The 25,942-nt window shown below is 39.4% G+C and overlaps 1 protein-coding gene across 2 annotated transcripts in view; it reads right to left on the minus strand.

The window, feature by feature from the left end:
* CLMN (calmin) overlaps positions 1 to 25,942 on the minus strand; it is a 67,992-nt gene that overhangs the window by 10,861 nt on the left and 31,189 nt on the right. For both annotated transcript variants that reach the window (XM_015865361.3, XM_085550538.1), the window contains 7 exons: positions 11,465 to 11,526; positions 8,988 to 9,083; positions 7,480 to 7,563; positions 4,568 to 4,660; positions 3,192 to 3,382; positions 1,290 to 1,483; positions 272 to 354 (listed from right to left, as the gene is read on the minus strand). In XM_015865361.3, the coding sequence (XP_015720847.1) occupies positions 272 to 354; positions 1,290 to 1,483; positions 3,192 to 3,382; positions 4,568 to 4,660; positions 7,480 to 7,563; positions 8,988 to 9,083; positions 11,465 to 11,526 (803 nt within the window). The remainder of the gene's footprint in view (positions 1 to 271; positions 355 to 1,289; positions 1,484 to 3,191; positions 3,383 to 4,567; positions 4,661 to 7,479; positions 7,564 to 8,987; positions 9,084 to 11,464; positions 11,527 to 25,942) is intronic.

Below are 25,942 nucleotides of genomic sequence, written 5' to 3' on the forward strand. Positions count from 1 at the left end.
TGGCAAAGTGGCAGAGCTTATGTAAATACTTCTAGCCTTTGAAATCTGTAATTGGATGTAAATGCTTAAGTGCAGAGTTCTACCTGAAGCAGCTGAGCAATCTGCAGTGAAAGCTCACTTGACTTGACTTAACAAAGATGAGAAAAATTACAGCTGAATCTGTGGTTTATTTTAAACAGCTCAGAAAGAAACCTAAAAGATAAATGCAACACCTTTATTTATTACACCAAAGCAAATAAAAAAGGGATGTGGCATAAGAGTAAACACTTACCCCCTCCAGCTCTGGGAAGTGCTCAAGGAACTGGGCCACATAGGTCACAATGGACTGCTCATCGGGGGATTCCACCATTATATCTGTGGAGGAAGGTGTACAGCACATCAGCACACGTGGCCTGAAAGCACTTCTGCAGAGGCACAGACTGCCAGACAGTTATCTGCCTTTATGATGAGAGAAATAGCAGCTACAAACACTTTTCTTTTGCTGACAGAACAGACATGGTAGAATCCTTTTCACTGTTCACAGTATAAAGAATTCTCACCATCTTGTTCACATTAGTTTTTTTTCCTGTTTCCAAACACACACTGAACCCTGACCAGAGTCACTTTTCACCCACCTGGAAAGTTTAATTTACAGCATATATATGTTGCTATCACTAGACAGTGATCTTGTTGAGTGACAGCACAGAGACTTATTTTTTGCAGAGCCTATTCTTCTAACAGGTGACACATAAAGCACAGTTTGGGTGTTTGTGCTTTCAACCATAACGTCAAGGTTTAACACCTGCATAATAGAGTTCAGCAAAAAGCATGGTAGGAATCAGCTCCACTTGCAAAGATATATTTATCTGTACAATTATATATGCTGTATACACATAACTGGGAAATGCAAACACACTTGAATAGGTCTCTACCCATTTTCCTGGTGTGGTGACTCACACACTTCATCCTGAAGTGACATTTAGCCTCTGTGGACTGCAGGCATTATGAAATGCTGCTACTGCATTGAGACATCTCTCTGCTCCGCAGGGCAGTGATTAATGCCCACTAGCAACATCGATGCCATGTAGCATCTAATCATTAACCAGGACTAGTGCACATAGCTAAAATTATGGTAAGGTATCTGGAACCTTGTGACTACCAGCCAGCGTCCAAATCTTTTTTCATATCAATGAGTACCACACACCAATCACATCAATATTCCAATCACCTGTGGTAGGTATGACAATGCAATATCAATATATTTGTGGTAGTCTGAATGTTACCTCATAACACTGATGTAAACGTTTTACCTTCTGGCTCTAGGAGCCTAGGAACACCCAGCTTGTTTTGAGCAATGCTAAAAGCATCCTCCAAGTTTTCTCGAGCTGATTTTTCCAGTGCATGCTTCATGTCTACCAAAGTGGAGTCTATTGCTTTTATGATAGCTAAGAAGGCAAGGCCGCTCCTCCAGCTGCTGGCAAAGTCCTGAACTGCAACACCGTATCTAAAGAGAATTACATACAGTTTACATAGCAGTTGTGTTAAAAACATCACCATTTTCAAAGATGCTTGAAAGTTGCACTCATCACAACGTCAATCAAAAGGCACAAAATACTTCAGTGAAACACAAGTATTCATAGACTGGGTCAGTGCGGTCAACAACCAATATCAACCTGCTCATAGGAAGCAGCTAGTAAAAACAAAGCCCTCAAGTACTCAGCAACCACATTTAACATTCACAAAACCAAATGCTTGTGCAATTCCTGTTTCTGTTGTGTTCCAGTACTCTAACGCCATAGCTTCGGATGACTGCCAACACTCGAGTACTTAAAAAACATAAGAATAAATGACTCACTTTCCTCTGTACTTGGCCTCCCATAGCAGAAAATTGTACTTCACCAAATGCAAATAGTGCCAGTATATGTATAGATCACAGGTGTGTTAGGAAAAAGCAATTACATTTGCAATGAAATGCTGCCCAGAATAAAAAATCGTGCACAAGTCATTGGTGAACACAACTATAATGATTCTATTACACTCCTAATAGCTCAGTTGCAAGAACAATTTTCCCCATTAAATGTTTCAATTTGTACTCCTTGACTAGGATGAGAAGACTAAGACCTTAATTTCTCTCATTCTCTTTGCACCTCCTCCCTGTTAATGTCATTATCAGCATTACCTTGAGAGTAAAACCGCACTTCCTACGTGGTCTGCATTAGCAGCAATTAACTATGGATCTCAATGGAGCAAGTTTATCTGCACAACAAGCACCATTACCTTCACTGCAGATAATCAAGGGATGCGGTCCAGAGGACCAAACAGTTCAGATGTAAATTTGTATCTTCAGATCTCTATATAGAACTTCTATCTGGGTTCATGGGCAAACTGGATATACAAATCTATCAGCAGACAAAAAATGTTGAATATACAGCTATCCTACATTTATTAGTAAGCTTGACCCATGCCCTCTTTTATCTCTGGCAACTGCCCTTTCTGATACTATTATATGTAAAATACATGCCAAGCATTTATGTGTGCACTGGATAACTCACACTAAAAAAGTTCAACTGGACAGCAATTCTACCTGGTGTTAATGGTCAAAATGTTTTGGTGAAAGAATTTATAACAGAGTAGAGAGAGATGTGTTGATCAATGGAAACGGACCCCAAAGTTAATTAAGGAAACTCAGATTTGACCAGTTTTTATATTTAATTTAGAAGAAACAAAACTTCTAATAAAAATTCTGCAGGCACTCTACAGCACACAGAGAAACTCCCTCAAGGCTGCTGCTTAATTTAAAAGGTTGTTTGTTATTAAAGTATTTCACTATGGCTTTTTTCCCCTTCTACATTTCAACCTTTATTTATACCTACCCTTCAATTAGTAAAAGATATCTAATAGACTGTGCAGAAGTTGCACGGAGGGGGAAGAGGGAACGATCCTGTTTTAAATAGTGCCAAACAGATTAGTGCAAGTTAATATTTAACATCAAGCCACAAAGCAGCACAGCCTGCTTCAAGGTCAGACGGCTGCTTTAGATGCTTGTGTGCAGTGATACATCTACCTGCAGACTATAAAAATCTCTCTTATGCCTGCTGACTTTAAAAGCCAGAAGAACCCATTGCCATGGTGGTACATTAGGAGAGAGAGATGAGCTTCTGCTTGAACAGGACAGATGGGACACAGTTTTCTATGACAGCATGTTGGCTTACTTTCTGGTTTTCCTCTGAACCCAAAATAAAAGGGCTCTGATGGCTTTTCGCTGGTCCTTCACTGTGACAGACATGCTTCTCTCTATGTTAGGAGTGCTAGGGTATGATGTGTCCGACTCTGGCCCACTGGGCCCAGATGAGAGGCTGGATGAGGAGGAGTTCCTGTTGAGGTTGCCTGTCAGCTCTTTAATCTGTAATAAAAAGTGAAACACACAGAACACCGATTTAATACTGAGTGAATGGAAAACTGAATGTTTTCAGGCAAGCCAGCACACTTTTAAGATAACAGGACCATAACTGAACAACTCTCAACTTGTACTGCACAGATGTGACAGCCACAGCAGCCCAGCTTGCAACCCCAGGAAATGGGGAGGGCACAGAATCAGTTAATATTGAACAGAACAAATTCATATTAAACCAAAACCAAAGAAACCGATCCTGAAAAAGCAGTTAGCTTAACTGAAATCATTTTCTCACTTCACAGGGCCCATCTGGGTGAAATATTTTACATTAAGAAATGGTGACCTGCAACAGCATTCCCATCCTGTCCTTGGTCAGCATGGATAGCTGAGTCCAAAGTACTCACTATGCTGCTTTCATGTGCCTCCATGCCAGAAGTTGCCAAGTCTATCTGGCCAAACTGGTGCTATGCTGTGGTGTCTGGTTTGAAGTGCTCAGCCACACAGAGAAACCCTCGTGCCACTTCAAAATTGAGAGCCATTTTAGAAATGGGCCCAAGAAAATGAAGGAGCATTAGAACCTCATAGTCTTCCAAGAACTGCAGAAACCTTCCCTCCATCTCCCTCTGTTCATTAAAATTTGGTATTGTCTAGAAGGTCATTTTCAAATACATGTAGATTAGGAAGCAGTTTGAATCTAACCTGGGGCTAAATTAAATTTCAGGTTTAACTCAGTTTTATCAGTTGTGAACTTCTGCCATGGTGATAAAGCCTCCAGAGGTCACTGATTCTGCATGGAATTTGCCACCACGTTACACCAGATCCAGATAAGGATACTGAAAATGAACTGTAACCTGGAACCAAACCTGAGACACTGGTGCAGGTCCAGGGAATCTGGAGCAGAGTACTGAGAAGGCACAGGGGAGAAGGGAAAGGAATAATCTGAAGCTAATTCTGGTCCAAGTCAAATGAGGGCTTAAATTGCCTTCTATTCACATCAAATCGGATTCAATGACATAAAATGAAAACAGCTCCAGGTATAAAATTAGCACATCTTAGGAAAAAAAAGGTCACATTTAGCAAGCTTAATTATGTTTTTTAGGATGAAAAATCAATTAAAAAAACCTGTATTTGGCTGGAATAGACTGATAACATGAAGGCTGATGACTTATGATTAAAGTATTTGAGTTTTATTACCTGAAAAAACAATATTATGTTCCATATTAGCCCAAGTACCAGAGAGGAATTTCCATCTGCTATTTCTGCTGCATCAATGCTAACGAGCTTTACCTGTAGAAGAGGTCATAAATTCAGAGACAAATTCAGATGAAACAGTGTAAATACAAAGATATATAATGGCTTGGACTGAGACCATAAGCTATATCAGGAACACTTCCACCGCTGACCAACCAGCTAACTGTAAGATTGAAATCTCTTTTAATGATAATGTGCCCTGATCACAGCCACTCTGCTCACTGAACTCTCAGCTCAAGCCTTCCAAACCTCTAGCAAAGTCTGCAGAACAGCAACAAGCTCATTTTCACAGTTAAGAGTACAAATGTATTTCATCTGTACAAATACAGAAAAAGACAGTGTCCTTGCTGGAGGATCTTAACATGCAGAGGGCAGGCATATACCTTCTGCCTTTCTCTGTCTAAATTGTGACAGATTGGCTAGAATGCACATAAAACCTGAGGAAAAGGACAGGACTGAGGTTACTTCTCTTAAAAAAAACTGAAATTATACTAAGAACTGCTCACTTCTGTTCTGCTACACATCTCCCTTCTCCTTGCTTATATCACTTTACGCTGCTTGTCAAAGAGCTCTGATGAAATCAGGTAGCAGAAGATAGGTTTGCATAATCCAAGCAAACCCTAGAGTTTCCTACATTGAAGTTTATTCCACATAATAACAGCAGAATGTTATTCTCTTAGACAACATTTACTTGTTTTTGGCAAAGCTCATGAAGGAAAGAGGAAGCAAGGAAGCTGTCAGTACTGTACATGGCACTCAGAGCCCAGCATACAGCCCATTTATCGTTTATTTAGGAATTCCATACATGATGAATCACTTTGCTTCACCCTGCTGCCCCAGTTCCACAGAAGCGTACGCTGATGGGTTCCACCCACTGTGGTTTAATATCTAACCCTGAAGGTCTTGGCAGCTGAGGCTTTTTGCCAGCACTTTCATCACTACCTCTCACTAAGTTTGGTTAAACTGAAAAATGGAGAGCAGAATAGCTTTTTATCTAGTGGTCTGCACAACAGTTTTCAATCCCAGCATGAAGACACCTCTGGCTGTCATACTTCAAGGCTCAGATTTTCTTACCAGCTTCAAAGTAATTGGCACAGGAAAGCTTTAAAAGCTTTAAAAGTTTAAAGTTTAAAAACTTGGTGTGTTTTAATAATTGTCCAAAATGAGCATTCATCCTTAGACTGTTCTGTGTTGGCTCTGTTCTCTTACTTCTGCTTATGTTTGTCACCTGTTCCAGCTGAGCAAACTGCTGCAAGCTACCAGCTGCTTAATCTTAAGGAAACAAGAAATAAATAGGGAAGAAGTTGTTTTGGCAGAGCTAATTAGAAGGCTGCCTGTGTCCATGGCTTTGTTCAGTGAAGTTCTGGATTGTCACCTTGTGAGGTCCTGGCAAGCAGACATGCTTCAGCTGCAGCTCTACAATGTGTTGACATCAACAGAGAGAAAAAAAAAATCTCATCTGCTACAGGCCTTAGCTGGCTTTGTGTGAAAAGCATAATCTGGGAGGCTGTTGAGAAATTTAAGAACTTGTAAGATATTTCTTAACAATTTTATAGCAGCCCATGTAGACCTAAACATTTACAGCCAGATCAGTCCCCCAGTAGAGGACTAAAATATGTGGAAGACATAGGACAACTTTCTGACCTTACACATCCTCTTCTGAGGAAACAGGGTAAAACCTTTAAAATCTATGAGGTTGAAAGTGATCCAGTAATGCCTCGCATCATACTCATTACTGTACTGGTGCTCCAGTTACCCTCTGGTCTGATGAGTACTACTACAGGATCTCTGGAGCAAGAATTAAGCACATTAAAAGAAAGCAGCAAAGTGGCATCAGTTACTGATACAGCATTCTCTGTGAGGCAGGGTTTTGTCCCTACACACACATATACTTCAGGCCTATTCTTGCCTATGAAGCTTAACCCTCCTTTATTTGTATACCGGAGTTAATAGGATCATCAGTTACATTTTATCCTAAACAATATCGTGGAGAAGCTTCAGAACTTTATTTCAGATATTAGGTGAAAGATCTTTCAGTACTACAAGGAGGCTGCAACCCTTTGTGTGTATGGTCCACTTTTGTCTTCCTCATTCTGAAAGATCTGAGTATACGATATAAATAATCTGCAGTATGGCTGGGGACTTCTCTTGACGCCATTACATAGCTTTGCAAGAGCAGAGAACTTTTAAGATACAGGTCACATTGTTAACGCTTTGGAAGAAAGCTCTAATGGGAGAAATTCAAAGAGGACCAAATCATTCCAAGCTACAAGGTCGGATCTTGCTTGTTCCCTTCCAGCTGTGTCAGGTTTTAGGAAGTGATGCTGCAGTACTACTACACTAAGAGGAAAGTTATATCCTTATAAGGTTTTGATTCCTGGAATCATGCATTTATCTCATGTTACCAGATTTAATTTTCTCTTGCCTTTGACTCATGATCAGCTGCTGCAGTGGTTTACCAGATAAATACATGATTTGTAAGACTGAAAGTATTTCTGATAAAAGGAAAGAAAGCCATCTACCTTCAAAGTAATTGAAATAATGCCTCTAATACTCCGTTCATAAAGACTACTTGCATTTCTCTTAATTTTCTTTTAATATTGGATTCCTAGTCCTTTAATCCTATTGAACCTTTACATTATGAATTGAACAAATAATCCTTGTTTTAGACTCTGTAGGTGTTCTCTTTGTGCATTTCTATGTGGCTTTTCAGCCTTGCTGCTAAGGTAAATCACGGTGCCTTTAAGCAGTACATTCTTCTTATGTACATGCCATGCATCACCCTAGTTACAACAACTACAATTTGTGACACACATCCAGAGAAGAGATTAAGAGCTGCCTTTAGAAATACTCACATTACTGTCCTCCAGGAACTTAAGTGCTTTGGCTATATTGTTCAAACGAAAAATGCGATGGGTTGAAGATTTGTATTCATGCATCTAGAAAAAATAAGCCAAAAAGTGTTTAAAAGTGGTGGCGCCCCTTCACACAAAGCATTAAAAAAAGCCAGCAAACAGAAAGTGTTTCAACTACATGATTGGCCCCGGCTGCAGAAAACAGTTAGCAACCCATCTTCCTGCTCTCTAAATGTTACGTCTCTCCTCAGCCTGCCAGGTTGGTTGTTTATGTAATTAGCCCCAACCACATTCAGTAACAGGACCAAATTTACCTGAAAAAAATCATAATAGACACATTTTTTTTTTCTCTTTAATTAAATGGTGTCATTCTACTTAGGAAGCATGAGCAGTTTTGCTAGCAGGCATAGGCAGGTGGGAGCAATAACCTTCATTTTGGCAGATTTGTTGCATAGCTGTCTCCCTGCAATCTCATGTTGGCACCCTGCTTTGATCATGTATGCAGGAAGATCCAGCTGCCAACACAAGTCTGGCCTCCCTCCCTGACCTTCCAGCACACAGACCAGTGATTATTGTGATGTGTCTCCCCTCCAGTCCCTTTCCACCCTGCTCTCAAAGCTTTCTGTGTGAATGCAGACAGAGACAGCACAGCTTCTGCTACAGCCCGAACTGCATGAATATTAAAAAAATAGGTGGTTCTGAATGTATGACCACAATGAGCATTCACTCTGCAGTATGGAGCAGCATGAGGTAATTATCACAGCACATGCAGTGATGTGGAGGCTGCAGAGCCGGTCCCTCCTCTTGTTCAAAAGTAAGAGTGGCATCCCCACAGAAGAGAGTACTTACTGACAAGGTTTAAGCAGAAAGAAAAAACTGAAGTCAACTGTAATTGGTCATTTATGTTTGCACTGGGCAATTCCATTTCTGGTACGTGGAATTTTAAATAGTTCTTACAATGAAAGAAAAAAATAGATTCTGGTAAGTGAAATTTCATCATTCTGATTCAGACCGTACCAGTAAGACTAAAGAAATCTGAGCCAGAGCTAAACTCACAACAGCACACAAAAGCACACGGCATCACCAGGCTTACTCAGTGTCATAATGTCTTCAGACAGAATAGAAAGAAAATTCATGGATTAAAAAAATAATACAGCTTTCTCCAGCAAATTTATGTTTCCTTGATAACATGGCTTGAGCCAACTCAAAACAGAATATGTGAACATTAACATATCCAAGCGTTAAAAAAAAAAACACAGCAGGAAGGAACATTTACAATGATTACACACCACTCGTATCTCATGGTTACAGATTTCCTTTGGATCTAAATTACAGCTCAGGACAGCAGCTTGTAGCATAAAGAAATAATGACATATTTGCTGAAATACTTCTTACTGTATGCAAGACACAGTGCCAAATTCTCCCTTATTATCTGAATGTCCATATAGTGTTACTTCTAATGTGTGGAGCTCCATAGATACATAGATTTCTCTCCCTTGCATACATACCAGTTTTTGTCCTGACAGGACTTCCAGTAGTGCCATCAAGATTTTGCCATCTTGTATATCCATAAACAAATCTCTCACTTTCAGAGGAGGTTTGCACTGTGAAGTAAAGAAATGAGGTAGCTTTAAAATAGCCCTACTTGGTGAGTCACCGTTACTACAGAGAATTGGTAGGAGAATTTTACAAGACAGAGATACTGGAAATAAATCTCAGCCTGCAGGAAGAAACTGACAACTCTTCTTCACATCACTGGCAATTCTGCCTATAAAAGAAATCAGATACAGAACCCAAGTAACTGAAATCAGAAAAGGACTTATCTCAGATCTCATTCCTGTCTCCTTTTTAATGCTCCTGGTGGTACCACTCCACATCCCGCTATTTTCTAAGCACTTTAAATAGCAATGTATTGCGTCTTTCTTCTCAGCAAACTTCTCCAAAGAGAGCCATCTCTCCACTCCTCTGAGGTGTCATGCTGAGTGCTGTGAGGCATACAGCGAAGTCAGCTCTGCCCTTAGGGGCAGTCTCAGCTGCAGCAGTGATGCTCCATTCAGCTATCACTCCCACCTGTGTCCCTAAAGAACCAAGGTGTTTTATTTCTGATCAGGCAATGCGCTACTGTTTTGTTAAGTGCTGCTTCTGGCAAAATGAGGCTGTACATTTTTGTCACCAGTCTTTAATTTAGCCAAGAGTACTAAACTAAACACTCCATACTTAAAGAAAGAAAAGTAACATTCATTTCAAGACTTAAAAAGCTTTAAGTTCGAAGCTTCCAGATTTCTCATTCACTCCTAACAAAAACAAGAACCACCAGAACTCATAGGATGTAGGCTGCCCCCCAGATATCCCATTACCAGAGCCATCTTCTCTCAAAAGATGACCCACATGGGATGGCACGCTTTAAGAGGGCACACACCATGCCACAAGTTTCCTAAGAAGGTATACAATACAAGGAGGCCTTCAATGTTGCCTATAAAAGAAGCCAGTCTGCATACAGAAGTGCTTCTTCAAGGATAAAGGCAGAAGCCATCTTCCTCAGAGGGTGTTTCTGTGAAATCACATGTAATTAGAAATAGCTTTAGCAATGTTCTCATTATTTACATGGATATGTTTGTTATGCTAGTTGCAGGAATAATAATAATAATAATAATAATGTACCAGTAAACTTTTGCCCTTTCTTCAGAGAAGCACTTTTCTTTATTGAACCAGAGAAGTAAAAAATTTGTATGTGTTCCAGAGAAAATAATTCACCTACCCACAAAATTTCTAAGACTTCATATGTTTGGCACAGACGAATTAACAGCTCCCTACAGCCATTTTGTGATCTAATTCCTTTTGTAAATGAAAGACCTTTTCCACAGTTACATACCTGACAAACCTTTCTGACAACTTTCAAATTTAAAGCCCCAGAGCCTAATTCCCAGAGGAATCACTGTCTTCATTCTGAGTAATTGATAGTTCAAACATTACCAACTGGTCTCATTCTGATTTTCTAGAGAGACTGAAGACCCTTTTATTCCTTCAGTAACATTCACTGCATAGTAGAGGACTTAAGCAACTATATATGTAATGCTTTTCTTCTACAAACCCTTTTTGCTTTACCATGTTTGAAGTGCAGTCTTTTCACAAGAAGCACACAATCCAGACCGTAATTTAACTCATAGCCCAAACTTAGTTCCTATCTGTACTCAATGAAACTTAGCCACAGATACTAACAGCCCTGTGAAGCCCAAACTCCAGTCCAAGGAGTCCAAGGAATCCAAGGACTGCTGGTCTGTCTCATTCCACAACTGCACTGCTTCTGTCTCAGTAATTCTAAGATTCTTTTTTCTCTTCTCATTCTCAACAACCTGAAAACCTTCCTCTGGATGTCTAACTGCTCATGAAAGTTAGTACTTATCTACCACCAACAGGAACAACAAATTGGCTTTAAAAGTCGCATTACTGTTTGATTAAGAAACAATTATACTTCAAAAATATGGGATGTCCAAGAATTTGTTCTCTAACATAAATGGATATGTAAAGATCACATCATACAGGCCTTCGGAAAACGAACAACAAGTAATTAATGCTTCCCATCTGGAGATCTGGGACAAAGCCAGGTTCTGAGGACTGATCCATCTTTGGCTGCTATGCCTCAAACTTCCAGTCGTGGAGAACACACAGCAACCATCCCTTCAGAGCAGCCTAAACCACGATCGTTTTTATGTGGCTATGTGGGGTTCTACAGAAACATGCAGTCAGTAGCAACGAAGACACAAAGATATCTGAGATGACCTAAAGCCAGACATGCATTTATTGAACCTGAAAGAGAATTTTCATTTATACGGAAACATGTTTCCAGCTTGCCCTCATTCTTCTCCAAACCTCTCCCTATACACAAGTCCTCTTGGATCACAAATTGTAACTATTTTAAAATATACCAATGTAGTCTGCTTCCTACTGTGTCCTTGTATCTCAATATCACAACAGCCAGTCTTACCTTTCCCAAATGTAGGTTTATCCATCTTGTAAAGGTCCTCTTCTGTACATTTTCCCGTTCCACTACAAATATCAGAAAAAAAACAACAAAAACACAGCACTTAATTTTCCAGAAGACAGCACACTTATAGGAAACTTCAAAATCTTATGCACAAAAGAAGTCAGAATTCATTGGAGGCCTGCAAATAAGACAAATATGTTCCATAACAGGAGACATAGAGTCTTCATCCAGACATGAGCTATGCACTTGTAGATGCATTCTGAACTCCATAGGAAGAAAGTTCTCTTAGTTTTGCAGTCTTCAATGTAGCTTTTGAGAGCTGAGTTTTAACATGTTGTGCACAGCTCTCCAGTGTTGTTAGACTGAGCTGGTGGTTTGAGCCTTCAATTTATGGAATTATTGTCCTGACACCCACATGCAAATTGGGCTGCTGTGGATTCCAATGTACTTAACTAACAAGCACAAGGAAACTGGACCACATTAGTCAACACAACAATTTGGTCTTCAATCTTATGAATGGAAAAGTTGCCATCTTCCCAATCTTCCAACTAGTGCATTTCAAATAAAAAGAGAAAAAATCAGAATCAAAAGTCTCTACACTGATTAATCATTTTATTTATATTGCAGTAAGACAAGAAGCACTTTTGACTTGCCAGAAGTGCTGTACACTGGGAGCTGTACAAATAGCTCTTGTGCCAGCTGAAGAGTTTTTAATCACATGTGCCATTTCCTGAATCCATTTCCATAGCAAACTACAGCAAAAGTGCAAGGGGAATCATATTTCTGACTAATCTTCTAAAATAAAAGAGTAAAGTATAAATTTTAAATAAATAAAGTAGACTGACAAAGTGATATTTCATTTTAGAGACAATTATTCTCAAGTGGTTCTTCAGTTTCACTAGAATTAAGGAAATCTGGCAATTTATAAACAAAAAACATTAGAACTAGTTACATATTTCAATCTACACATAGAGTATATTGAATATATTCTAAAATCATTTCTTGTTTCCTCAGCCATGCTAAAATAGGTAACCCATCTACTGGGAAATCACATTCTGTAAAAGTCTGGCTTGTTTTTATTGGTCAGCCTAATTATAGGCTAAGTAGCAGCTTCCGTAAATCAAATTTTAATCTTGTTTTTTTGATCATTTTAACTGAAGGGTCAGCAGCCTCTAATCATATATATAATAATTGTTTTCCTTATTTTGATGTATAGGAATAGAGCTTTCAGCATGAATTACATCTATCACTGATGGTCACTTGGGCCTTCTAGGTCCTCTTATTCCTGTAAAACCTGATTTTATGTAAGATGGTTTAAAAAAGTCATTACCCTTTATGTGCTTCAGAAAACATGCAAAATGCCAAACTAATTATTGCTGTTGGCTTTTCTTTTAAAAAAACTCAGAAGAATCTGCACAGATTTGAAACAGCTCTCTACAAATTAAACTGTAAATTATATTAGGTTTCAAGAGTATCTGTAAAAATACCCACAGCATTTACTACCTACAAATCTCAGAATACAATAAACCATGAGACAGGTCATATCCTTCTTGGGCTTCCCTCCCAACAGCACCTCAACCCCTGAGCTGCCTCTCCATGCACTCACACACACCCACGTCTGTTCAGAAGCGCCACGTGTCACGCAAAGTCAAGGGTGTAACTTCAACAACTGATCTGTTAAAATTAACTTTGGAGGGTGAGTAGAGGTTAAAGTTAAGCCAGATCCGTCCCCAGATACATTGCTTTTTGTTTAAATACATGTGTTGGTGAAAAGAGGCAGACAGTGCAGCAGGAAATGGAGCTGCGTTTGGGATTCCTGGATGTCATGGGGGACTGGCTGCATTACCAGGTGGGATGGCTAGACAGATGTCCAATGTCCACCAAAACTGAAAAGGAAACACAGAAGGGTACACAGAAGCAAAACTGAAGTCTTCTAAAGCATTTAATTTCTACAGAGGCTCGGTTTCAGCCAAGTCCTATTTTCACCAAACACTTTGGCAATTTTTATTTTCAGGGTAAGTAAGGATGCAAGTGAGAGCTGTGCTTATTTAGATTGTCTGTACAAAAGAGGACACTGTGGCTCTTAATTTTGCTGCAGAAATTCTGCCATCAGTGTAAATTAGAGCTGCACATATGCCTGAAAGGATAGGTGAGTTGAGCTGGTATTACTGCTTCAGGAAGTTCACACACCAAAAAATAAGCCAGGCACACACAGGAGAGCACTTATGTATATGTACAGATTGCTGAGACTACTCAGCAAACCTTTCAAAAGCAAACAGGCTCCTTCCAATAAGAACGATAACACCAGAACAGACACTAGTGCTGTACTACTGTAAAGGAATAATAACTGAATGGAGAGGAAGAAAGGGGAGAAAACTTGTTTCTAAAATCCCTAAGGCAGACAAGCCCCTAATGCAGGCCATCTGCTTGCCCATGGAGTTAATGGGAAAAGTTCAGCACAGGTATTTACTGATGCGTGCCTTTAAGTGCTATTCTTCTCCAGCTCTGCAGACCTCCCACTTCTGATGCAGCCCCTCCTCTCTGCAGCCTTTTCATTTGTGAGGATTGTGGAGACTCTATAAACTTTATATAGTTTCTATAAATTAAATGGAATCTTTTTTTCTCCTTCACACCTACTTTTGTATAAAAGTGAAGAAAATCATTCAAGTCTGAAGTTCATATGCTGTTGCATATAGTCTACTGAAACTGCACTGGGTTTACTGGGCAGCTAGAGAGCAATAACACCATTATAAAACAATAATTACATATGCCATATGGCTGGCCTGCACGCAAATCCTGTGCATTATGCTGGAAAAGGAGGATGCCGACTGAGAGGGTTGGAGGCAAAGATGTAATACTAGAAGGCAGTAAAAAGTTAAGAACTACTATTTCAATTATGCTATACTCAGATCTTGATGTAAGAGACAAAGATATAAAGAGGAATTTTGACCACCTCACAGGAAGCAGGTCTTCCATACTCTTCCAATAAGCCCAAATGCAGCGTGCTTTCACAGTAGTCTAAAGTTTTGCAGAGGCACGTGATCTTACTGAAGAACACAGGTTCTGGGACAGATGCAATAAATGAACTGTCCCACACCTACACTAGCAGTAAGCAACAGCCACCATAGATCCATCCCACATTCTTTTTGATTTAAGAGATATCAGAGCATCGATACAATATGCTCACCCTAGTGAGTTTGCAAATAAAAAGTCACAAAAACACACACTCTAGTTTGTGAAATGAAATGGAAAATATTAATTTGTTGCAGAGAGAAACCAAGCTAGTTTAAAAGACCTCTTGAGCAAACTCAAGGCCAAGTTGGTATGGACAAGAGACTTCAGCTGGTTCCCTTTGTGGCACTATTTCCTTTCTCACTAGACTAGGAATTCCTCAGGCATACACTGCTGATGTCATTTCTTCCTCCTTCAAATCTCCTCAAACGCCACTGCTGTTGCAATACCTACAAGAAGCCAATCCCAGTCACTCTGTTCAATAGCAAATTGGAGATAGCAGACACCGATTTGCTTTTAAATACTATTTATTATGATGCTGTATAACCAGTTATGAATGATCCTTGGAGGCACATCACCACAGGGCTGGGCACATGAAGGAACCAAAAAATGTAGAAACTGATTTGAGTGCAACTCTTGTCAGTGTGTGGTTACATAGTTTCAGAAATTGCTTGATTTGCATGTATGGATATTACTCCGAAAGCAAAGCAGCAGGTCAGTTAACTTTGTTTTCAAAGCTATTAGCATTTAATTCAGGATATCGTCAGCAGATGACATTCAAACCTGCATAACAAGCTGGCTTTTAGATTCACTTGCTACTTACATAGATGTCTTGCTAGCTACCAGTGTTACAGCATGTACAGAAGCCTTCTTTCTCCTCCCTACCTGAGGATATAACCACTACAGATACAAGATCTAGCTGTTATTAATATTTTTAAGAGGGAAATGGTGGTGCTGGCCACATAACTGTAAGGGAGGATGCTGATTGCCTTTGGCTTCAGATGCAATAACTTTCACGTTCACCTTATCAGCAACCAATGCCTACCTCACAGCCAGACTGACATCTTGCATATGCTGGCATGTCCAACCAAGATCTGCCTCAGTAAGTTTCTGTACAACAAACACCTGAGACACATGTATCTTACCTAGCACAGCATTCTACTTTTTGCCTATAGAGGTGCAAGAAATCGTATGTGTCATAATGGCTGAGGCATTATTTACAATAAGTAGTCAGACATTCAGTTCAGGATGATGATGTTAGATACAGGATGTTGCAGAACAGCATGATAAAGGGCAGGGAGAAGTGCAATTAGATTTTCTACCTGTGACTGGCTTATCCAACCTCAGAGTTTGAATAAACATGTTGAGCCACTTAATCTCCATTATGTATTTTTATAAGAGGATGAAAAAAATAGCTCACATTGTGATCTAACACAACATACAGAAAAAACATTCCTCTAAGTCTATACAATGCAGCTACACTGCCCAGTAAGTACTCAGTACTTATAAGGAAATCTCCGTATTTGTAGAAGTGCAAATTTTAATGGCATAATCAAAGCACAAGGAATAATTTTATCCAAATTGCCCACAAAATTTATTTTATAAGCTTCTGAATTCCCGAGAATTGTATATTTTCCTTGGGATTATGAATCCCCCAAACAGCTTAGAGGATTAATATAGTTTTTTTTCTTTTTGATCTATATAGGGGTTGAAGGCTTTGTTGTGTACCATATGCCAATTGGACGTAATTTGGAGCACATGAAATATTAAATCCTAAAAATTCTGGTTTTCTAAGGGAAACATTAACTATACCATATAACATGAAACTGCTCTCAAGTTACCTCCTATGAAACAGGGCCTCCAAGTCTTCCAGATGAAGTTGTTAAGTTAATTGTTTGTTGAAACTGACCCATTTATTAGGACCCCCTTATTAAATTTCTATGGCAGGCGCTGAAAGCTTGAGGCTTTTTCTTCCATCAAAGTTGCAAATTCCCAGCCTTACTGGTTCAAATTTTTTTAAAGCTCAGGTTGGTGCTGCAGAATACAAACCTCACAGGGTCACAGGCATGACGTTTTCATTAACTGTAGCTAAAAAGGTTTATTTCAGAGTTCAATTTCTGATTACAGCAAAATATTTACTGCTGCAGTCAGTGTATTAGGATTACATACATCAAACAAATATTGCAGGATGAAAAGACCTCTAAAAAACTCTTAGTACTTCAATCCTTCCAGTGTCTGAGACAGATGTTCCTCTTACCAAAGCATTAAGTAGATGAATTTACTTGTAAATTCTACTAGGTTCTGGAAGAGAAATCCTACATAAAAATATTACTATCAGAGCTGATAAAATGGCTTCCAATGAGAGGGATTTATTTTTCCCTCATGAAAAGTAATTTGATGGTGGCAGATGGTAAAGATTCCTCTCCCCACACCCTTAGCCACAAAGTAAACATCTTTGTTCTGATGACTTTTCATATGCATGGAAAATGTTATTGAACAGATTACAGAATTTTTCATTAACTTACCAGGAATATTCTTATCAAACAAAATCTGACTTTTGTTTGATACGGTTCTGTCCTGAACATTATGAGTGAAATAAACATCAGTGTTTACTGGGATTGTTACTGGGCCCTACTAAGTAGTAATAAAGCTAAATTCGGTGGCTTTGGAATTGATCTAATAAGTGATTTAATCATTGATCAGGCAAAGCATTCTCAGACTGCACACACCACCTGTTCTGTTATACTATATGTTGTACAAGGAGCTTAATACTTTCTTCTGTACATGAAAATAAACAGGATTTGCTATTACCAGCAATGGCCATAAGGAACAATGTATATTTGCAACAATTTGATTTGAGAATTTCTTCTGGCTTAGAGTCCACTGTATCCTCCTGCCTTTGACTGTACTAGAATCAGGTTTTACAACTGTTTCACTTCCTGAGACTGTTAATGTTTCTTGGGAGTTATTTAGGCTCCCATCTCCATAGCCAGCAGAATCTCCAACCCTCTGCCATTGCCAGTGTGATGAGCTCTGCTTTGAGGGGAAATGGTTAACTTCAGTTTCAACCTCTTCTTACAACATTTCTACCTACCTGAGTATAACAAGTCTGATTCCCTTCACTTGCTCAAAGAAATATCAGGAGCATCCTCCTGAAAGGGACATCATTGGCATCACTGCACTCAGCCTGTACCAGTTAACTCTTGTTAGGGGAACAACTCTTGAATCAAATTCTTGGAACATGATTTTAGCAGCACTAGCACAACTGTTTCCCTACTGCTGACATGGAAAAGATCATTCATTATCCACATTGATATCTGCACCAGCAGAGCTAGCAGCTAGATAATGTGCTAAATCAAATATCTGTGCTCATCCCGCAGCACCTAAGAAGAAAACAGCAGCAGCTTACAGAAACCATCCTACCTCAACCAAGTATGAGGTAGTCACAAAGTCCAGTCCAGCTGCATCTCCACTGCTCTTCTTTATTTACTGTGGCAAATCTAGAAAGTCTAGATGGTAAAACATTCCTTATTATTTATGCTTTTTCCTTCCAGAGAGGAAAAATATCCTTTTGGCTACTTAATTTTGTTGAGATATCAAAAGCAATAAGATATTCTGCTTTACATTAGCTTTGACAGCAGTACTAAAGCCTGAATGATTTGAGATGAGCAAAGAAGCCCAACAAAACATGGACTGTGAGTCAGGGTTGCTTGCTGGTATTCAGAGTCAGATGAGCAGCACAGTGCCCAGATTCCCACCGCTTCCTACACTCATCAGATAGCACTAGAAGGCTGGTGATCAACTACTTGAGTGCATTTGAGATTATAGTATCTGCACTTGTGAGCAGAAGGAACAAACACAGGAGACCAGCGATACATTCATTTTCAAACAGAAGCCTAGGGCAGCTTCCCAAGGTGCTTCATAGTAGTCAGTCTCTAACACAGAATTTCAATTCATGCAATTAATGGCCAGGACCTTCAAAGAACTATAGTTTGAAACAGAAGGGCTGAGGAGACATCTAATTTCATCTGGAATTTTGATGTCTTCTCAAGAGGACCCACCACTAGAAGAGGTCCAGAAGTGAAACTTAATTCCTTATGTGCGGTACTGCAAAACAGAATTTAAAGCTAGGAAGAGTAATCCACTGCACATGACACCAAAACACTGCTATCCTCAAGAAAGGGAGAGGCTTTGGATGGATCTCCATAGTGAAAAATGTGAATTAATCACACTGCATCCTGCCTTCCACTTTTTCATCCTGTTGATGTCTGCCATCAAAGCTACTAAGCAACACAGCAGAAACAGAGCGAGGAATATGGTAGTCAGATGAGTATTAGAAACAAACAGAAAAACAGGCAGCTCTAAGATCAAACACTTGAAGAGATTTATGGAGATTAATATTAACTAGCACCAAATCCTGTGGCTTTAGAGGAATAAGCAGATGCTTTGTCCATTGTGGGCCAGACACACGATCTGAACATAAGGGTATGGAACAGCTCTTGGAGAAATGAAGAGAAAAATGAAACCATAAACATCATGTAAGAGATTGGAAGTACACTGTAATGTGCTGTTTTGTAGAGCAAGCAATGACCATTTAAAAATGGATGAAGGTAGAGTGTGAGCTGCTAAAGTTAGATTAAAATGGCTAAAAAGATGAACTGCAGAAGAGGTCCTTTTTGAGATGCACTGCAGATGAAGAGGCAAGGTATGCTTCAGGAGAAGTACACCTGCATTTCCAGGGAGGGGGTACTTGCTGCAGAATTATTCTCTATTTTTTGCAGCTCTTTTTCCAAAATTCAATGGGAACACCACAGAAACTATGAAAACTTCTCCTTCCTACCTCACAGGAAACATCCACAGAGAAGAAAATGCAAACATTTAAAATAATTTATCATTAAGTTCCAACCGTGCGTTTATTCACAGACATTTCCAGATGTTTCCAGATTTAGAATTTAACAGACAGGCACTCCGGATACAGTGTTATTCATTGCAAGACAACCTTATTTCAAACAAAACACTGTCACTGTTCTGCTATACTCTCTCTGTTTGCACAGAGTTTGCACCTGTGATCCTCCTTATCGGAGTTTCACATCCTTGGGGACAAGACATAGCACCATTTCCCATTAGCAAGGAGAAAATGGGAGCACCAAGAGCTTCAGGGACAAACATTTTTCCATAAGGAAGAAATAAATTGAGCAAGCCCAGAATGGCTAGGACGGTCTAGCTTAATTTGCAGGTGTTGAATACCAAAAGGTGGAGGCTTACAGCAGACTGTGATGGAACATAAGCAGGGAACAGGACAATGCAAGAGGAGTGCCAGCTACTTATCACACATGCATCAAACGCTTCCTTTAATACATCTCTTGGTGCATCACGCCTTTCCAAGGGCAAGGGGGAAAAAAAAAAAGCTCATGGAAAGAGCAGGTATTTTGTTTCTTTGAACTGTGTTCAACATACATAACATTCCCTCCTGAGATGGATTTAAGTGATATGGAAGCAAAATGGAAAGTAGGCCATTTTATTTGCTAGCAATGCTTGTACTCAGAAGAGAGGTAATTAGACACTCCAAAGAAAGGCAGGCCCTCAAATATATGTCATACTCCATAGCACAGAAGGATTAAAAGTACTTTGAAAAGAGAGAAAGCTTCTGTCAGAGGGTCCACAGAGTTTATGCAGCCCTTTGAATCATGTCTTCTTTATTTTACTTTTAATGCCAATTCCAACAATTTATTGCCAGCTTCCTGGTGCTTTCAGCCACTCCCTGAGGCTATTCGTGCATGAGAAGAAACAGTTCAGGCACAGCCTGCTCAGTGCCACTTCACTCCCAGCTGCATGGAACAGAAGCGTTGTTTCACATACCCTTTAATACAGTTCAGATCTGCAGTGCCAGTAAGAAGCTTAGCAAACATTTTGGCTGGCACAAGGGAGAGCATCAAGCAGCTTTTTGGCAGCAGGACTGGCCTACTGTGTATATGAATCCTTGACTAGGGAGCACTTATTGTCTAAACACCATCAGATGAGGTCCCTGTCTTGTTTAATTCAATCTGCTTCTACACTACCTTGCATCTCTTGCCTCCAGCCAGAACAACAGGATTCTACTCACTGTATGTTCCTTGTACTTCTTATCCATTTGCCATATCAAACCATGAAGGTTGTGCAATGGGAATAACGTAGAGCATGAAGACTGACAACATTCCTACTGCCATAGGAATCAGAAGAGCTCTCATCAATATGCATCCATTCTGCATATTTTTTTCTGCTGTAAGAGGCACATCTGTCACTTTTAGCACAGAGGACTGCTGGTACCTGCTGGATATGGTTAATATTTAATATAGTCACCTTTTGAATTGCAGCTATTTACAGAACCAGAATATACACATTCTACAATAGAAAAGTCACTATTCATCCTCCATTTTCCTTCATGCCCCACAGGGCAACAATTATATCACTGTTTTCAGGTCTGAACACTTGAGTTCTTTAAGGAAAAGCCAACTCAGCTTCACAGTCCACTAAAATATGAAAAGACATGAGCAGCAGCAGGAAGGCTGCCCTGCATGCAGCCTCTGGCAGGAGTGGACAAGTCAGCAGCATCCTCCTGTCAACAACACTAAGATCAGTTGTACTGACATGAGCATGGACAGTTAGTTTGGGGTGGTAGAGGATGATGAGATGTCTTCACTAAGGTCATGACTATGTTTAGAGGTAGAGACTTCAAAGCTGCTTTATTTCTATGATTTATCTACTTGCATAAGAGTCTTACTCAAAAAAGCCTTTATCCCTATTCTATCAGTAGTACTATATCTGAGACATTTTGCCTTAGCATGGTGCTTCAAGTTGAGAAGCTTACATACATGGTAAAGGCTCATGCTTAGCAATGATGTGTGCCCTGCTCACATCATTCAGTGACTTCTTAGTTATTAGAACATAGTCTGATGAGGTGAGGCTTAACTCTTAGGAACAGTTTCTAATCTTCACAGCTATATGATTAGGTCACAAAATTACCTACAGCAAACCCCACATTTGAGAAATCTAAGACCTGACTCATGGGTTTTGAAAGTTTGAGTCCATACATTTCCCAGTGTCTGTCATTCTGGGCTCACAGAAAAGACATTATTAAGTATTCCAAGGACTCCATAGGTCTGAAGTGTAGACGGCAATAAACTTCATCAAAGCACTCAACAAACACATGGTACAAGTGAAGTCAAATCAGAGAATTGAGTAATCATGAGTAAAACATGATCATATAATCATACACTTCCCCTTGGGATTGGAAACACAATGAAATCTTCACAGAGAAAAAAAAAAACAACAGAGCAGGAACATAACTACTTGATTGCAGCCTCTTGCATGGCAACAGAGAAACACTGAGTTTTGAAGCTACCTTGAAATTGAGGTATCATTAGAAAAAATAAAAGGACTCTTAATGCCAAACTGCATTTAGACTGCATTATGACATATTGCTAAGAAGGCTGGGTATATAAGAGTGTGAGCTCAAAAGATGAGAAGAGTAGAGAAGAGTTCAACCAAAGTCTAAAAAGGATGTGGGAATTCCTTTCCATACTGCCTGTACTTATCATCTTTAACACAAGAATCTTCCAGGCTTTGAAAGGATCTTGAAATGAAACCCACACATACTGACTACAGAAGCACTCAGGTACTTCAACCAGAACCATGTAGCTAGGCACAGATGTATAGAAAATAAACTACACATAGGACAAATTCTGGTGATGCATCTACCCACAATTGTCACAACTACTGATCAATCAGATTATTTACCCCATCAAGAAACCTGATAAAAGTGTGTCACTCCTCAATTAGCTTGTTTGCAATTGATCAATATTCAGCCTCAACACAGTAAAGTTGTAAAGACAGCAACACATTTTACCTATTCACACTATGATACTGGAAGTAGCTGAGGTGTAACAGAACTCCATCACAGCAGCCTGTTCTTCCTTTACTCACAAACGTTGTTTTATTTAAAAGCACTGGGAGAGTCAAGATGGCATTTTTGTTTGAAGTAACTTCACTTGGAAAAAGAGAGCTAAATTTTTCATTATCTTTTATTTTAATTTTCCATTAATGATAATGGTTGCAACTTAGCTGTAAGAATGGCTTTGAAAATGTAACTCCACTGTTTCAATTTATTTCTACAGCTGCAGAATTAAATTGTTTAACTTTTCTTTCTTAAGTGGATTTCCTTTGGCTTTGGCTCCTACTTAATAAAGTGACGAGCTTACTGAAAACAGCTTTTGCAGGTTCAGTGGATTAGTATGGTAAAGCCTAACTTGATTGAAAAATAACTTCACTGCATGTTGTTTTACTGCCACTCAGCTGACACCATTGACCACAGCTGTGTCTGGCCACCAGACCAGTTATTTCACTTTTTGTTTGTTTCCAAAGGGTCAGCAACAGCAATACCAATAACATGCACACTTCTCATTTTCATGGTGTGTACAGAGTTGGCAGGAATAGCCTGACTGGAGACAGGTTGTCAGAAAAATGGTTTTTCCTGCTTTTCTGCAGATCTGCAAATAACACTGATGATTAAAGGAAAAGCAAACAAAGCCAGTATGAACTAAAGACAGCAGTATAATTATTTACAAGGAGATATGCCAGATGAAACATGAGGGTAGAATTTAAGTAGGAAAAGCTCGTCAGAAATCCCTAAGCACATAATTTAATAAGGTTTCGATGCAGTGACACCAGAACATGCTGCACAACTCCCCTAAGGTCTGGAGAGCCTCTGTCACCCACTCACTTCACATCCCACAGTGCCCTGGGCACAGATGGATCTCACAGAGATTCATTGTGACAATATCCACAGCTAAAGATAGCCATCAACATTTAGCTTTTATTTGTCTGTAAAACAAGAAGACTTAATATAAAAGTCAACTTTATTATGACATAAATAATAGCTACTGTGTTCTTTCAGCACTGAGGTTTAAATTTAAAGCTGTTTCATGGACATTCACATTAAACCTCACACATGCAAGCAAACAAAGACTCCAGCATTTAACACACAAGCAGCAAGGAATCTGGGCCCTTCAAATCCTCTAGACCAAGTTTATTAGCCTCTCTCCTACCTCATCCAGAAAACTAAAGATGCTAAATTTCTGAAATACCCCCTTATTGGCTCACACAATCATAGAATCACCAAGGTTGGAAAAGACCTAAAAGAACATCCAATCCAATCATTCACCTATTACTAATAGCTCCCACCATGTCCCTCAACACAACATCCAGTCTTTCCTTGAACTATATAAATACCTGCCCTGGAAAAGTATCCAATTTATTTACTTCTGTTTCCACCGAATAGAGGATTCTTATAGTTTAATTATATAATTTTTTTCTTTTATATACCTCCAGATCACCCTTTCCATTAAAGAAGATTAAACTGATAAAATCTAGTCTAGAAATACAGTTACATAGCAAGAAGCTTATTTTTGTCACTGGCAATGTGCACCCAAGACAAAAATGGAGTTTCTAAATAAGTTAATTACAATTTTCAAAACAATAACTAAAATGGAAGTTCACAGTCTGGGTGACTTCAACAGAAATTCCCAGTGTAAAGAATGTAGACTTTACTCACTACCTTGGTCTTCTAATGAACCTACCCTGTAAGGAAGCTGTCAACAGGTTAAAAGATGAAACTGTGGTTTCTGGAGGCAGGGCTAGTCAAAGAAAACACATTGGACAGTACAACCTGGCCCTTTCACTCTGGATTTCTATAAGCTTCCTAAATCAATCATTGCAATTTTAGGAACAAAAGTAAGAAATTATCATTACACTGAATTTACATAAAAGCTACTCTTAATTGATTTTTCTGATGACACACATGAAGCCAAGTTGTGTCTTGAGTCTTGTTCTTGAAGTCCCATTTTGTATTGTGAATAAGGACATGCTTAGAAAGTGCACATTTGACTGCAGTTGCTATGCAAGTAACAGATATTTAAACTGCAGCTTGTGTGGGCCCTTTTCCTAATCAAATCCACTGAGATACCGGACTCTGCAGTTAAAATAGGTTTTACCATACAGGCCTGAAACAGATAAATCTGGAGCAGAATGTACTTGCTATAAAAAGTAGGGGGAAAAAAAAGTCCTCAAACTTACATTTGTCCCAAGAGTCATATAAAATTTCATGTCTCAGGGTTGTCTTCTAGAGAAACTAATGTTTCCCTGGAAACAAGTTTCTAAATGCAGTTGCTCTACCCATCTCTCCTACTAACAGTTTGTTCTCCAAGTACAGAGACAGGCTAATCACTGCTGAGCTTGTATCCCTGAAACTTGCTTGCCCTAGTCAAATCTCACAGTTTCTCAGGACCCATCTATTTTTAATAACTGAGAGAGCAACAACAGTCACCCATGATCCAAGATACTCCTTAGGAGGAGCCCTAAGGCATCTTTGTCCTCTAGTACAGGAAAGTAGATGCAGTGCTGTCAAACAGCCTCCAAATCTCAGGCAGCTGGTACATGAGCCAGCACCACTGACGCTCCAGGAACAGAACTGCACCCTGACTTTTCACCACCCCTGGCACACTGTTACATCAATCACTTATTACAGAAGGACCTGGAGCTGCCAGCTGAGCTATGAAGGAGCTCTGAGAAGATCTTGGGGACTAAAAGCACATCAGTAAAGCCACCATGATACTTGTATTCTGGAGATGGGTTCTCTCTCTCCTCAGGCACTGGTATTAGCATTCGTCTCTTAGTTTCGTCAAGAAAACAAACAAAGAAACAAAATACATTAAAAAACATAAATGCTGGTGAATTCTTCACTGTGAGAGCACAAGAAGGAGCTGCAGATTTCTAGAACCATTTCTGATTACCCTGCATTGAACTTCCTGCCAATATCCACTATAGATATGAGGCAGTGCTGGCCCTGGCATGTTTCCTAACATGATCTCCAAGTTGCAGTGTGTTTGGCAGAACGTTTGCTGTTTCATGTCTTTACCTAAGAGGAATCAGCTCCAAAAAAAGGTGGGTGGATGATACCAGCTTTTGCCCTGTCTTCTCTATGCTTTACCAGAAAAAAGGTGCTGGAAGATATCACGCTGATCTCTGTGATTACCTACCTGGCAGATGGGTTTTTTCAGTTATAAGCAATTCTTTGTATGCAATATTATTTGATCTGAAGAAAGATGGACTTAAGATTCGACAAATATATTTTCTCTGTTTATTCAAGGTCTGTGAGATCAGGAATGGCACTGAGAAACTAATTGGTTGTTGTTCCTCCCAGCAAAAGAACTAAGTGATATGAATTGAGAATATCAGGAGCCAAGTTCAAAAACAAAACTAAGGGAAGACTCTCTTCATGCACAGAACAGTCAATTAGTGGAAGACTTCACAGCCAGTCACTGAGCAATGTGAATGAGCAAATTTCTGCAATGTATATTTTACAGGGTGTAGCTATCACAGGTGGGAGAAAAGTATTGGCATCCAAAGCTGGACACACAGTGGAAAAACCCC

This window comes from Coturnix japonica, chromosome 5 (genome assembly GCF_054131305.1).
Source record: "Coturnix japonica strain WE chromosome 5, WE-NBRP24, whole genome shotgun sequence".
Classification (NCBI taxonomy): Eukaryota; Metazoa; Chordata; class Aves; order Galliformes; family Phasianidae; genus Coturnix; species Coturnix japonica.